The sequence below is a fragment of the Kryptolebias marmoratus genome, linkage group LG14 (assembly GCF_001649575.2).
Source record: "Kryptolebias marmoratus isolate JLee-2015 linkage group LG14, ASM164957v2, whole genome shotgun sequence".
In the NCBI taxonomy this organism is placed as follows: Eukaryota; Metazoa; Chordata; class Actinopteri; order Cyprinodontiformes; family Rivulidae; genus Kryptolebias; species Kryptolebias marmoratus.
In genome coordinates, this window is record NC_051443.1 from 21,948,823 (window position 1) to 21,963,993 (window position 15,171).

Sequence of the window (15,171 nt, forward strand, 5' to 3'; positions counted from 1 at the left end):
GAAAGAGCTGCACACGGCAGAGCCATGATGGTCTGCATGCAGCTAAGCATGCAAGAGATAAAAAAAAACTCCACAATGGTTTAGCTCCCTGAGCTATTTAGGTAAACCATCTAATTTAAACTGCTTTAACCATCATTACTAACTACAAGATGTGAAACACAGTACTATGCAAAAGAATTAAGAAAGATTTACATTTTGCTTCAGGGTAGACAGACTTTCTTACAACTTATTCTAGTTCTAGTTGTATTCTAGTAGACTAATTCTGGAGCCTACATCAACTTTTTTTACAACATCAATAAAACAATATAAATAAATACAGAAAAAGATGATATGATTCCAGCAAACTTACATGCTACTCTTGATTGCATCTTCCTTTGTCAGCAGAGGGAGTCAGAGAATCACTGTTCAGACTCAAAACTGTACTGCATTTATAAGCCAGGGGTTTTGAATGCAGTGGTGGCTTTAAATCAACAATATTTCAATCCTTTTTTTTTCCATTTTCTTTTTTTTTTTGTTGTTTGCTGATGCCTTTACTATTCATACGTTAAAACATTATTAGGTGATGTTTTGCCCTCAGTCAACTTCAGAAAGGGTTATTTAAAAAAAGAAAAGTAAGAAACTTAATCATTACCCTGCACACAGCACCACCTAGTGGTGTGATGTTGTCTGTAAACAAGAGCAAATACAAAGCACTCTACAGGAAATAAGAAAAAGCTGCTCTTTCTGGGTCCCACACATGTATGGGGAGAACATGCAAACACCACTCAGAAAGGCCACAACCTTTTTGCTGGGAAGCAACAGCTCTATCTTCGGATCCATTATGCTACAGATTCAATGGTTATTTACAAGCTAAAATATTAGCAGTTGCAGCTAGCTGTAGCAGCCTACCAGCAAGAATACTGTTATATATTAGTAGAGAAAACTGTAGCAGTTGGAAGGCAGTGATAGTGATGTCAAGGTTCCTTTTAAGCAGTCTAGTGCAGCAATTACTTTGATTGATGGCTCATCAGTCCGGTCAGAATTAAACTGTTCTTCCAAACTAACGCTACTCAAAGAGATCTAACAGGTAAGATATTAATCGTTTATATGTTTTCCACAGAATCCCACTTCAAAGGATCTGAGCTATCCCTTTAAACAGTTAAACACTAAAGCAGCTTTTGACCACAGACTCAAAGAATGACGGTTCCTGCTGTTGGAATACAATAGCTGTGTCTATCCAAAGCAGCATAGATAAGGAGCAAATGAACTGAAATGCCATTCCTTTCCTAAAATAAAACAGGATATTCAGGCTGGAAGGCAACAGGTGGACACAAAGACTGCCTCCTGGACTGCGTGTGTTCGCGTGAGCTTGTGTCAGATTGTTATACAGTAAGCTGTGTAATATGCCCGTGTGTATATTTGTTAGTAGAAATATGAAAAGGCAGAAGTTCCATTTGTCACACACTGATTGTACACTGCTGAGATGTTTACTTAAACACTGAACAGCTAAATGACGACAAATGTGATGGCCTGCCATCATATTTCTTGTTAAATTTCGATCAGCTGCCGCCAGTGTTGTTGACCACTGTGCATGCAGATGGCTCTTTAGCACTGGAGCCTTTGGAACTTAGAGCATAGCTGCAAAACCAGAGTGACTGTACATGCGGATCAGCTGCTGATGTCCATCACAAAGTTCAAACACACACAGTGACTGAGCGCGTTCATGTTGATCTCACAGAGCTCATGGCTGTCTCTGACTGCAGCCCACACAGACACACACAGGGCTCCAATAAGAACATCTCCTTACCTGGTGTAGGATTCTAACTACCAATTTATTATCATTCTTTTTTTATTTAACTTGCCCAAAAGCTTTGCTCAGACTAATCATCACAGAGGCAGGATGAAGACTTTGGAACACATAACAGTCTTCCTGCTGATTTTGACAACCTCGGCTTACAGCACACAGAAAGGTAAGTCAGATTCTTGTCAGTGGTTGTTCTTGAATCTAGTGTGTCTCTTCAGCTTGTGCTATGATGGTAATACTTGTAATGACAAGCTTATGATAAAAATATAAATAAACAGAATGACCAGAATCAAACTATGATGAAAAGCAGACAAGCATTCGGGAATCAATTTTATTAACTGAGGACAAATAGGAGCATTTCTTTTCATATCTATTTTACATTCTGACCTTCCATAAGGGAAAGCTGCTCTAATTTTCTCCACATGCAAAGCAGAGCATTCACCTATTTGACACTAAAACACCTTGCAGGGAAAAAAGCCTCGTTTCTCAGCTAACTTAGTGTAAATTTGATTAAACTACATTCTTCCTCCAACTTGCTACATCCTGTCTACATTATGTGACAGGGGATGCCGTATCACACTTTCCAATATACAACAATTCAACAGGATCAGATCAGCACAACTCCATGGAAGTCACGCTGCCAGCAAACGTGGGCAGATCTTGTTAAACCAGTAGGTGCAGCTGAGGATCAGGACATGTGATATGAGTGGTGTATCAAATGCTGGCACAAACAGTATATGAGCTTGCTATGCAAACCTCAGATATGCATGTTTAGAAGGCACAGAGCACCTACTCTGGGAGAGTTACTGTGGGAGTTACTGTGGGACTGACATGGTACGACCAGACTGAGATTCAGCTAACTTCTGTTGTGGAGATATATATTAACTACTTGTAATGGTTTACTTTTTTTTTCAGAAAGAAGGCTGTTTCCTTTTATCAAGACAAATAAGAATTCCCTCAAAAATTAGCAGTTTTAAAAGTAAAATACATCATCCATATACAGTGGCTTAACAAAAGGGGGTGTAAGGTATAAGTTTTTTGGGATGTATTAATATTGCAATGGTTTCACTTTCTGTCGCATCAAACAGGAGAAAACAAACTGCAAATAAAAACAAACACACACACACACACACACACACACACAAACAACACCAAAGGGTTTAAATGTTAGAGATGACAGTATGGAACTGCACACAGAAAATAAAGGTCAAATGGGATTCCAGTAAGTGGCCTCCTCCTCTGGTCCAAATTGCTCTGTTTCTGCTCCAGTGTCAAAACAACATGCAGCAACATTTTCTAAACAAGGATCTCTCACAAGGTCAAGACCAATATGGTTCTTTTTTGGCTCTAAATAATGAGTCACGTGACCTCAGATGCGACCCATCTGTTCAGACATAACACGCAATCAGCAGAGAGTGAGGAAGGAAAAACACTTTCTGCATATCATTTTAAAACAATGCTTATATACCATAATATATCACAAAATACAAATCAACATACCTGTGCTTTTAAGTTTGTTAAACTGAAACCTTGCTTGATTTGTGGTAAACTGTCAGCCATTATAATGACACCATCAAAACATGTGGAGAAACTTAGTTGTCCATAGTGACTTTAAGGCAAATTCTTTTGGGTTAATCTTTTCTGGACTCTGAGCACTAAGAATAGCCATTACAGTGTACTGCAGAAAAGTAATGCATCTGTCAAATGTGGCTCAAACTAGGACTTCAGGGATGAAAATATCTTTACTAAAGCAGAACGTTTCAGAGGTTTTCACTCTGACCAAGTTTAAGTTCATATCAGGACTTCACAGCAGCTTTTTCCTGTCAGCTGTTCATAAGTCAGATAACAGCAGTGACCTGAAGTTCAGAGTAGAAATTTTCCACTTTAACCATTGAGAAATATTTGCTTCACAAGAGACAATATAAGCATGATGTCCTTTAAACTCTAAAGCCTTTTAATCTTAGGCTTTTGTTTTCTTCTCCATTTCATGTCCACTCCTTTGTTCCTCTCCCAGCTCCTACTGAGTTTAAAGAAACCCTGATGTCTCTGATCTAAACTCCAACCCCTTTCTCTGTCAAAATGTACTCAGTCTGTTTTAACTTTGCTGATAAACTACCATGGAGGGGAGTTATATTCTGTATAGTTAAACTGTGATCATGAATTACACAATCTTGTTTTTTGTAATGTGAAAAAACAACTTGTGGTTATAAAAATTTGCATTTTCATTGAGCACAGAGTAATTTATCTTTTTTGTTTAAAAAAGCAATCTACGTAAGTGAAGTGAAGAACAGAATGTGCTGTAGGGGTGGACTCTATGAACTTTAACATGCTAGGCTACAAAAAAGAAGCTTTCTGAAATTTGTGAAAATCAATGCAGCATCCACCCCAACATGAGCAGTGACACTTACAGATAACTTCTATCTGTATGAATAAAGATACACTGCAGAAATTCAGCTCATTGTCATATCTATTATCAATAAAAAAAACTGTTAAAGCCACCTCTTTTTCCCTTTTTGTTACAGACAAGCAACAAGTCAAATACCAGCTTATGAAGAAAAAAACAACCATTTGATTCCAAAACTGTTTTGTGACTTTTTTTCTTTTTGTCTTTGTTTAGCACCTCGTATCATCACCTTATTAGAAACAGTGGATGTCCTGCTGGATCACAATGCGACTTTCATCTGCGAGGTTGAGTCACAACCTTTGGCTGATATCACCTGGACCAAAAATAACCAACCAATTATGTAAGTTTACAAAACCCTCTCATCATTTGAGTCCACTGTGGTGGTTAAATAAACTGTATTGTGGTAGAGCTACATATGCCCTTTTGTCACTCAGTAATGTCAGACTATAAAAGGCACACATTGGTATCACCAGTAATAGCTAGTTATGGTTAAAGTTCACTGACATACATCACTGACAAAGATTAGACAAAGATCATTGCTACATATGGCAAGTGAACAAATAAATAAAGACTTTGACCTCCTGAGAACCAAGCCTTTCTTTGGTGTGCGTTTTTTCAATGCAATGCACTCGTATGCGGATGCAAGCCCCCAGGAGGTTAAATATTTAGTTTCTACCATAGGTCCTTGACTTCAAATAATTGGGAAAAAGTCAGTGACATTAACTACTTATTTAGTCCTCAAATAAGTTTCTGTAAATTCTCAGCCCATCAGAACATGTTTAAGTTTAAAATTAAAACAGCTGGACTTCTTTTCCGTAGTTGACGACGTTTCACTTTTTATCCAAGGAGCTTTCCCAGTTAAAAGCTAAAATATGCGGAGTTGCTCACATCAAAGGAGCATCCCATGGTGGTTACAAGTTTATAACTCTGCACATATCTGCGTTGAGCTGAGAAAGCTCCCCAGATGAGAAACAACATGTCTAAAAGTCCAGTTGCTTTTTAGATCAGCCATTAAATTGTTTTATGCATACACACCACACTCCTGGGCGGCAGTGGCTCAGGAGGTAGGGGTCCAATCTTGTGATCGGAGGGTTGCTGGTTCGAGCCCCCGCTCCGGCTGTCTCAGCCGTTGTGTCCTTGGGCAAGACACTTCACCCGCCTTGCCTACTGGTGGTGGTCAGAGGGCTCGGTGGCGCCGGTGTGATGGCAGCCTCACTTCTGTCAGCCTGCCCCAGGGCAGCTGTGGCTACAATGTAGCTTACCGCCATCAGTGTGTGAATGTGTGGATGAATGGGTGAATGATTGTAGTGTAAAGCGCTTTGGGTCCTTGGACTAGATAAAGCGCTATATAAGTGCAAGCCATTTACCACAAAACAGTAGCTTATAGCTACTGGATGAAAACACCCATTGCCAAGGATGAAAACACCCATTGCTAAGCTAACATAACTGCAGAAAGAATGAATAGCTGGAGTCAACAGTAAGAAACTGTTGATACCAACAAGTCTCAAGTTTGTTAGTGATAACAACTCATTATCATTAAAATCTTTTAGTTATTTCTTTCTTTTCAAAGTTTTTAAAACGTAGTAAGTGGACTAATTCTGGAGCCTACATCTAATTAGGTTTGAATGACATAAGTTTTTTATTTAAGATAAGATAAGATAAGATAAGAATTTATTAGTCTCCCACAGGATAAATTTGCCTTAGAAACAGGGGCAAAAACCACAATACAACAATAAAAAACTCATCCAAGAGAACAATAACCATTTAGGCCATAAAAATGTAAACATTTGAAAACAGTAAGTTATATATCATTATGCTCTTTGCTTTGTCCCTATTTGATTATCTGCCAGGTACTATGACACTCGGTATTTTACCAGAGAGAAGGGTCAGATGCTGATCATTCCTCAAGTAAAAGAGATGGACAATGGAGAATACTGCTGCATCGCCAGTAATGGTATCGGAGAGCCTGCAAAGAGCTGTGGAGCTCTTCAGCTTAAGATGAGTAAGTTAGTTTTATTCCAAGAATTCAAGGCTATATTCAAGCTATCTTTTCATTTTTCATCTTTTTTTTTTACCAAAACTCTTAATATGTTGTAGTGTTACAGTTTAAACATATTTTTAAACCACCATTTTGTGTCTTTTGTCTTTCTGTCAGAACCTCAGATCAAGCGGCATCCCACCAATGTAACCCTTCTGGTAGAATCCAAGGCAGTGCTGCCATGTGTTACTCTCGGCAATCCCAAACCAGATATCACCTGGCTCAAAGACGGTGAGCTTATCAAGGTATGCACCTACAGCATAAAAAAAAAGATCTAACAGCAACATTCCAAAATAATTGTTACCTTTAAAACAAATCTCTTGCAGGTGAGTGACCGTATTACCATTCTTGACTATGGGGCATTGAAAATTCATAACATCCAGAAAGAGGATGCAGGACAGTACCGCTGTGTGGCAAGGAACAGCTTTGGTTTAGCTTTTTCAAAGCCTGTCATCATTGAAGTACAAGGTATTTATATTGAAACTGTAATCCCAACCTTTAAGATTTTTGCCATTCAGAAACCATGTCTTTTATGGATCTACTATTGTGTTTGTTTGTGCGTTTGCACAGCTCCAGCACGAATCCTCCAAGTTCCAAAGGAGAAGAGAGTAGAGTATGGTAGTCAGATATCCTTGGACTGTAATGCCACAGGAAATCCAATACCCATCATCACCTGGCTGGAAAATGGGAACACTGTGAGCTTCTGACTTCATTGTTGTTGCATGTGAATGTATGTTTACGCAAACTTTGACAAAAAATGGCTATTGTTTAGCTTTTATTTTTTTCTTGATTTTAGTTGTATGTCATTCTGGCTACTGAATTTTTATTTTGATATTTAAATCCCAATGATTTTAACCATTTAAGTACCATAGTGTTAACTTGGTGTCCCATAAAAGCTTGTAATATCAAGTGGAACATACCTGTCTGCTCACAGCAGTTGTGTTTGGATTACATGTTGGTTAAGGAGTTGTATTTTTTTGTTACATTTTTGTATTTAACTTTCTACACTGCCAAGTAAATACATAGGTAATAAAAAGAATCTGTATTTTAGCAAGTAATGTATGTAATATATGAACTTAGCTCAGACATAAAATTAAGCATCTTGATGAGATGCAAATGTTGCCACGAGTTTCAATGTGCTTTGGTTTTAGTCAATGCATTTTTGCAGATATGACAGGATATTACTCTTCCAGTTTTGAGGATGGGAATGGATAGCAGTGTCTAATGTGTCAGTCTAAATCTCTCATAGGTGTTCCACAGGGGTGTGATCTGATGACTGTGAGGATCAATTTACTTTTTTTTTTTCTTCTCACAAAACTGCTCAGCAATGCCTCATAATCTGTGGATCAGGATGAGGTCATCCTCAAAAGACAACAACCTCAAACTCAGGATATTATTGATGTTATCTGAGGACAAACGCAATCATTTAAAACAATTTTTTTCCTGATTTGCAGCAACCATTCTATCTAAAGGTACAAGAGGAACCAAAATATGCTTTCAATATGTCCCCCACAGTACAACAGTATTACATTTTTGTTGCTAACAAGAGATGACAAGTGTGGCATAGAATCACATCTAGAAGAAGCATAAAGATAAGGAGTGACCTGTCGGAAAGAACAACAACCCAATAAGAAAGAAAGATGACAGATAAACAGCCTATTGAGAAACTACATCTGCTCAAAGTGACTCAGTGGGGACAGAGAAGCACTGACACAACTTAGAACCATGAATCCATTATCCGTAATGACTTTACAAGAAATTATCCTTTCATCCATCACTGTCTCTGTCTACTTTACACACACAGGCACACCAGTTAATGTGCTTTCAGACCGGCTGTGGGATTAGTCATATAAATTGTAGGGAATTCTCATCATGGTGACAGAAGACAGAACAGACTGCCTTACAATTAGTTATTAATACACATTATTACGAGGTTTAAGAGAAGGTTTATTTATTTATTTTTTTATTGTACTAGAGAGGAGTATGAAGAATTTATCAAAATAAATCCTGCATGGCCAGTATAAGTTAGTACAAATAAAGTTAATTGATGATGATGAAAATATTAATATTTGGTAATAATAAAGAAAATAAAGGCAGCAGCCAACCTACTTTTTAAATGGAAGCTATTGTGGTCCACTCACGCCACATGATGTCTGGTTCTTTTCTAGTTCAGGTGCTAGCTACAAAGTGATTATGATCCCATAATACCTTTAAACGCTATTTGTATTTGTGTGCTCTGATTAAAATGACTGTGGGGGCTGATTTTCTGGCAGCTTGTTAAGGTCATTAATTTCAGCTCGGCAGGAGTGAGCATGTCCTAAAAACAGGCTGTGTGAAACACAGCTTCAAATTTAGACATAGACACATGTCGTCACCTAGACCAGCACACTCACACACACATTACAGAACCTCACATATATCACTGTTATATGTATAAGCCTGAATCCTGGAACTAACAACAACAGCCAAAATATTTTTTAGGGACACATTTACATTGTGTGAATGTTAGAGCTTGTCCAAGGATTATCATTTTTCACGTCACCCAAATTTAAGTGTTTATATAACTAGTAGACACACATGCTTTTATAGTTATTAATATCAAGACTTAACACAAAAGACAGTCCTTACAACGTGGATTTAGACTTTAACTCAAATCCACTTTGAAGTGAATCTTTAAGTTATATAAACACAAAATGAGTAAAAATTGTATTTTGCGCCTCAGTTTCAGTGTTGCATTATTATAAACGCTTTGGTATAAAAAAAAAGTATAGTTAAATGTCCCATTCAATATAATTTTAATCACCCTCCACCAAAGGAGAAACAACAATGTTTTTGACCATGTGAGTGTGTGTGCTTATTTGTCTGTAGCATTAGCAAAATATCCCATGAACCACTGCAATTTTACATTTATTGAGATAAAATTTAGTGTAGTCAGCCGTCTCTTTTGAAAAATATCTGTTAGAAAAGTATTACTGATTAACATTTAATGTGAACCCAATTCAAGATGGCCATCAGAGCCAACTGACCTTAGAAAACATGATAAATGGCTTTGCCAATATTATCATACCCAACATATACTTTGAGTACATTACATTGTGTGGCATCTTCGCTTAAAACCTTGGCATTAACTGTTGGAGCCAACGCTGTTTGTCTGTTAGCAAAATATCTCATGAACCATTGGACAGACTTCAATAAAACTCTCAGAAAGTAATTACTGAAGGCACCTCTACAACTGATTAACTTTTAAAATCAACCCAATTCAAGATGACTGCCACAACTAATTAACCATAGCCTATGCAAAAGTGGCTATACCTCAGTGAATTTGATAGATACTAAGTTATATGATGTGGTAGTAGCTTATAGTCATTCACGGTGCATACTGCAAGCACTAATAGTTCATGCAAGATAGTGCTTGATTTTATTTTCAAGGTTTAATCAAAAATAGAACTTATTCTCAAATAAAATAATCTTAGTGAAACTATATTGAAAAGCTACTGGCATAATGCATTCCTTCATGGAATGCTAGGTCTTTATTAATCTTGATTTTGTTTTACTAGTATGGTTTAAAGTGTGTATGTGAATTATGTATAAGAATAATATTATGACTTTTGCTTTTTTTTCAGATCTCAGGTGCTTCAGTGGAGGAGACCTTGGTGGGAGAGGTAATAATGTCTGTTCTTAAAGTGACAGTGAAGAAACCAGCTTTGTTTACATGCGTGGCCTCGAATAAACACAGTGCTGGAGCCAACACTGTCAAAGCAAGTGCAACAGTTACAGTTGCAGGTAATGTAAAAGTTAGATTTTTAACTGTTATCAGGATTCATTAAATGCTTTTTAAACTGCCACATTAAGAGCAACCTAGTCGTCACACTTACTCCCTTTGCGCTTTTTGTCCTCAGTGAGTTGTTGTTTTTGACTGGCTACTGCTTAGTGTTGGGCCAGCTGCTGGTTAGTTATGTTTCTGTTGCTTCAGCTGTTTGTTGCCTACTTTATTTGGCTCCCCCGTTGCAGTCACCGCAAAAATCAACAAGGACTCAGACACATACACCTCTTATTCCCTGTCATCGACCACACACACACACACATACACACTGTTCTTCCAACTGGCTGTTCCTCAGTCCCCTCACTATGACCTGATAAAAAGCAACATGGTAGTTTTGCTCTTCTTAAAAAGATCTATTTTCATCTGTCAACTTTCTTTTGTCTGTATATCTTCCATCTTCTTGCTTCTCCATCTACAACTGGTGTCCTCTGGGTATTGCCATTTTCCCAAAGAGTGGAGGTAAGAAAAATACATTTTTCTCTTTTTTTCTTTGAAGTGGCCATGCTTTAGTTTATTAATTTTTCAATGTAGAATTTAAAAACAAGAAAAAGTTGTTTAATCAAACTTATCCTATGTTTTGTATCCCCCCCCCAAATTTATTGCTTAATATTTCTTTTCAGTTTGGGCTAACATTGTAACAAGTGTTGTTGCTTCATTTGTAATTCGGCCACTAACCCTAAACAATTTTTTAGTATCTCATACAGTGAATTTGTGTTTTTTTAAACCACAGCACATTGCCGGTGGCTACATCTGGATTATGTAACTGCAAAGACAGACATACCTGTACTGGCAGATATGAACAAGAACAACACAGAGGGAGAGTGAAAGAAAAAAATGCTGACATCTGGCTGCCTGATGAAAATTGAGCGACATAGGAAACATTAGATTGCAGGTCATGAATAGGTTCAGTGATTCAATTTTACTGTAATTTAATAACCTATGACCACATTTGGACAGCAGAAACACAGTGACTGGTAATAAAAGAAAGGAACAGCAAAGAATACATTTAAAGGTCACTGTTTAGTTTCATGGTTTAACTTTAGAAGTATCCGTCTCGCCAAGAGGTGACATCTGGAGTTTATCAAGGTTGAAGAACAGAGAGGCAGCAGGGAAGTTGGCCAGGAAAGAAGACTATCAGACAGGCTGGCAGTGAAAAAGGTCAAAATGAAAGATAGGGGTAGATGTGAAGCTTATTCATGCTTGAAGAAAAAAAAAAGAGAGACAAAAGCAGAAAAACAAGTAGGTAAATGAAGAAAAACAGAAATACAGGGAGTCTGGGACACATCTAGGCAGGTTTATGCAAAGTATGCAACAGATATTCATTCAAGCAACAAGGAAGTCTAACAGGCAGGATGTAATCCAAGTAAACCATCCACAGCCTCTTTCATGATCAACATCTGGATCATTTTAAACGAGATACTTCAGGTTAAATAAAACAGTTCTCAGTACTTTTTACTGGACACCACTTGCATATTTTTTGACTGGAGGCCAAAAACGTAAAATGAGGATTGCTCTGGAGACAGTCACCATTTCTTTATTTCTATTTTATCTTTCTTCTATCTAATCATGTAAGCCAAAATTCAATAAAGCAAGTAGGATAAAGAAAATATCCAGATGACACAAAATTCCCCAGTTTAAACAATTGCTTCCTTATTACAACAAACCATATATTTTCACAAAAAAGAATTCTGTTACAAGACATTACCCATTCATCTTGCTCATGTTTCGTCTTTTCAAAGCTATCATTGAAGTTCAACCATGTATGGCTCAGATAATCACATCCAGTGATTAGAAGTGCAGATTTTTGTTTACATTCATCTCCTTTCAACAGACTGTATAAAGACATCACAGGCTACTGCAGTGCATATCGTGGAGATGTCTGCCGCACGATCCTGCGAGATGACGCACTGGTTTTCTTTAATGCCTCCCTCTCGGACCCCGAGAACATGCAGGAGTACCTGGTTCAGAGCTGGTGGTCAGAGCTCGAAAGACTCAGTAGGCTGTGTAGCCCCGCTGTGAGCTCTCTGCTGTGCCACTCCTCCTTTCCAGACTGCAACCCATCGGGGTTAGGACCTGCCCCCAAACCAGTCTGCAGGTAGCACGACTCGGTTATAGAAAAAAACTGAGTGGATTAAAAATAACAGAAATGTTACAAAGTGAATACATTCAGAGATTATTAAAAATGAATTAATAAACTGTACAAATAATAGCTAATTATTGTCATTTATTTCTTCCATTGTGAAACAGAGAACACTGCCTGGCAGTGAAGGAGCTGTACTGCCATAAGGAGTGGTTGGTACTGCAGGGTACCGGGTCTGTTCAGGCTGGGCTTTTGAGTCCTCTCACTGGGTCCCACAGTTCCATCTCACTGCTGCCCAACTGTCAGACCTTACCAAGTGTTCACACAGATCCCAGTGCTTGCACACACATTCCCTTTGTAGGTAAGGTACAACTTACTGAGGCAGTCTGAAGCATTTTTTAATTTTTTTTATCACAAACGTACTGCATGATCCAGTCTACTTATACGAACATTTATGATTTAAATCTATAAATGTTTGTAAGTGTAACAACTGCTCGTATTACTTGAATACAACAGAGATGTATCAGTTTTGGCTTAAAAGTACTAATAATAAGGATCACTAAAAGTGGTAATTAGAATAGTTTGCCAATGCAAATTTCTTACCTATTTTTTATACATTTCAGACTTACAAAAGGATCAGATAACAAGTAAGTGTTAAAAGAATCATTTATAAAGCAGTGATTGTTAAAATCTTCTTCCTACAGAATGTTATTTTTCTTTGTTGTAAACAGAATCTTGTTACAATGACCGAGGTCGTTTCTACCAAGGCAGTGTGAATGTGACGAGGTCTGGGATCCAGTGTCAGCACTGGAGTCAGCAGGTAAATGACTATAACAAGGTGGTGCAGTTGATTGCAGATAATGAAAAGACTAATAACTCTTATTTTAGAGCAAAGTTGCATTAAATAGGTTTATTTCAATGTGAAAATCTGCATCTTGGTGCATGTTTGAGTCTCTATGTGATTTGGAAAGCTTATTTTGTTTTTATATTTCAAAAACTGCATTTATGCATTAAATTAAAACTAGAGCTTGTAATTTCTTTTTCACTTCAAACCCACCTTGTTCAAAGAATGCAAATACAATACAAATGTATGCTCAGTTGTGGATAATGATTATAATGTTACGTCAACACTGAAGGCTCACTGAAGGAAAGACTATCAGACACCGGCAGATGCAACCTAAAAGAGTTATTATGTTAGAGTTTTCAAAATACTTCAGGTACTGAGAAAATAAGGTTTTTTTTACCAGTCTTTGAGGATGGCGTTGGTTATCGAAATGATAGTTTATGGTTCCTACAAGAAATGCCCAGCCATGGCTTTGTTGTTAATCATTTTAGGTTTCTATAAACAAAACACAAACATACATGATGTTAAACTTGGTGGATGTCTTTAGATGAAAGCACAGAAACAACCTTGGTGAACTTATATAGTACAGTAAAATTTAACAATTGTATTAAAGATTTTATTTATTTACTTTTAAATGTCATGAGTGCGGATGATCAGTTTCATATCAAACATCCTTGACTTTCACTGAAAAACTTAGACACTCACAAAAAGTGCTGACAAGTGCAAACACAAGCCCACATAGACACGCATACACACCTACACACACACACACACACACATACACACACACACAAACTGAAACACATAGACAAACAGAGTCCCCGGAGCCCAAAAGCCTCTTTATGTTTTTACGGTTCTGCTCAGTGAGAGGGTGAGCTGTTAACTTTACTCTTCTGTGCAGTCTTGTGTGCATGTGTGTGTGGGGGGGTGTGGGTGTGAGTGTGAGTGTGTGCATGTTTGTGCCAGGTCAGCAGAGAGAGAGGAGCCCCTTATGTCACATCCTGCCTCTGGAAGCAATTAGCTTTTACACGCATATGCTTCACAGACTCTAGTACAGGCATATGAACACACTCCAGAGAGCATTATTTTGTTCTTCACATCTATAAGTGTACATTCACTCAGTTCAGGAAATGACTGCCATCTAATGTAGCTCAGATGTGGCTGAATTATCTGAAATTATTTATCTAATGTAAAGTTGAGTTCACAAATTAATTAATTGTCCTTCAAACACACAGATCCATATTCACGTTAGATAACAGAAATAACAAGACAAAAGACTATTTTTTCATATGTATTTATTTCTAAAAAAAGACTTTTGCAAAAGATTAACAGACAAAGTACAAAAAACAAACAAACAAACAAATAAAACAACTTTTGGGTTGTCTGTGGATCAGTCATTAGAGCAGTTGTCCTTCAATGAGAGAGTCAGAGGTTTGAGTCCTGGCAGGAGTCACATGTCGAGCAAGACCACTCATTGTCTCTGATGTGCTACATTGGTACAAGAATGGAATCTAAAGCACTGATTAGACTCTATAGAATGATTTATTCAGAGTAGTTTTGCAGAGATGTGGTAGAGTGCTGTAAGAATGTGTGCGTGGATCGGTAAATGACGGCAGATTGTGTTTTCAATTGCTTTGAGTAGCCTGGTTTGCTGGAAAGGTGCTTACGTACATTCCCTTTAGCATTAATTAAAACCACTTAAAAATTACAAGGAAGTCTGGCTCCTTTGAAGCAACTTTACCAGTGTTTTAAAACTTTTGCCCAGCACTGCACTGATGTGGCTGAATAGAGGGCATACCAAAAGCAGTTCTAAATAAAAATGCCCTTGGTCATGCAGACAGTAACAGCTCTCTAAGGGGGGTGTAATATTTACATTCATGCAGCTAAACTTAAAATTAGTGAAAAGATAAATTCACACTTGGAAAATGAAATGATGCATACAGTGATCATATACTGTAAAAAAATAAAAAATCCCTTCTCACCCTCCGCGGGTGGTCTTTGTTTCATCCTCTGAGCTTGGGTCCTCTACCAGAGGCCTGGGAGCTTGAGGGTTCTGCGCAGTATCTTGGCTGTGCCTAGAACTGCACATTTCTGGACTGAGATATCTGATGTTGTTCCTGGGATCTGTTGTAGCCACTGCTCCAGTTTGGGGGTGACTGCCCCTAGGGCCCCGATGACCACAGGCACCACTGTGGTCTT

At 37.8% G+C, this 15,171-nt stretch overlaps 1 protein-coding gene across 2 annotated transcripts in view; it reads left to right on the top strand.

Annotated features, from left to right (window-relative positions):
• The first annotated feature begins 1,600 nt into the window (after nt 1-1,600).
• The window catches only part of musk (muscle, skeletal, receptor tyrosine kinase), a 26,324-nt gene continuing 12,753 nt past the window's right edge, over nt 1,601-15,171 (top strand). The window contains exons 1-12 of one of the 2 annotated variants that reach the window (XM_017410401.3): nt 1,601-1,949; nt 4,401-4,527; nt 6,038-6,189; nt 6,343-6,470; nt 6,552-6,693; nt 6,796-6,920; nt 9,849-10,008; nt 10,501-10,507; nt 11,880-12,143; nt 12,296-12,489; nt 12,752-12,775; nt 12,860-12,948. In XM_017410401.3, the coding sequence (XP_017265890.1) occupies nt 1,880-1,949; nt 4,401-4,527; nt 6,038-6,189; nt 6,343-6,470; nt 6,552-6,693; nt 6,796-6,920; nt 9,849-10,008; nt 10,501-10,507; nt 11,880-12,143; nt 12,296-12,489; nt 12,752-12,775; nt 12,860-12,948 (1,482 nt within the window). In that variant the 5' untranslated portion in view covers nt 1,601-1,879. The remainder of the gene's footprint in view (nt 1,950-4,400; nt 4,528-6,037; nt 6,190-6,342; nt 6,471-6,551; nt 6,694-6,795; nt 6,921-9,848; nt 10,009-10,500; nt 10,508-11,879; nt 12,144-12,295; nt 12,490-12,751; nt 12,776-12,859; nt 12,949-15,171) is intronic. The other variant, XM_017410400.3, reaches the window with a different exon arrangement.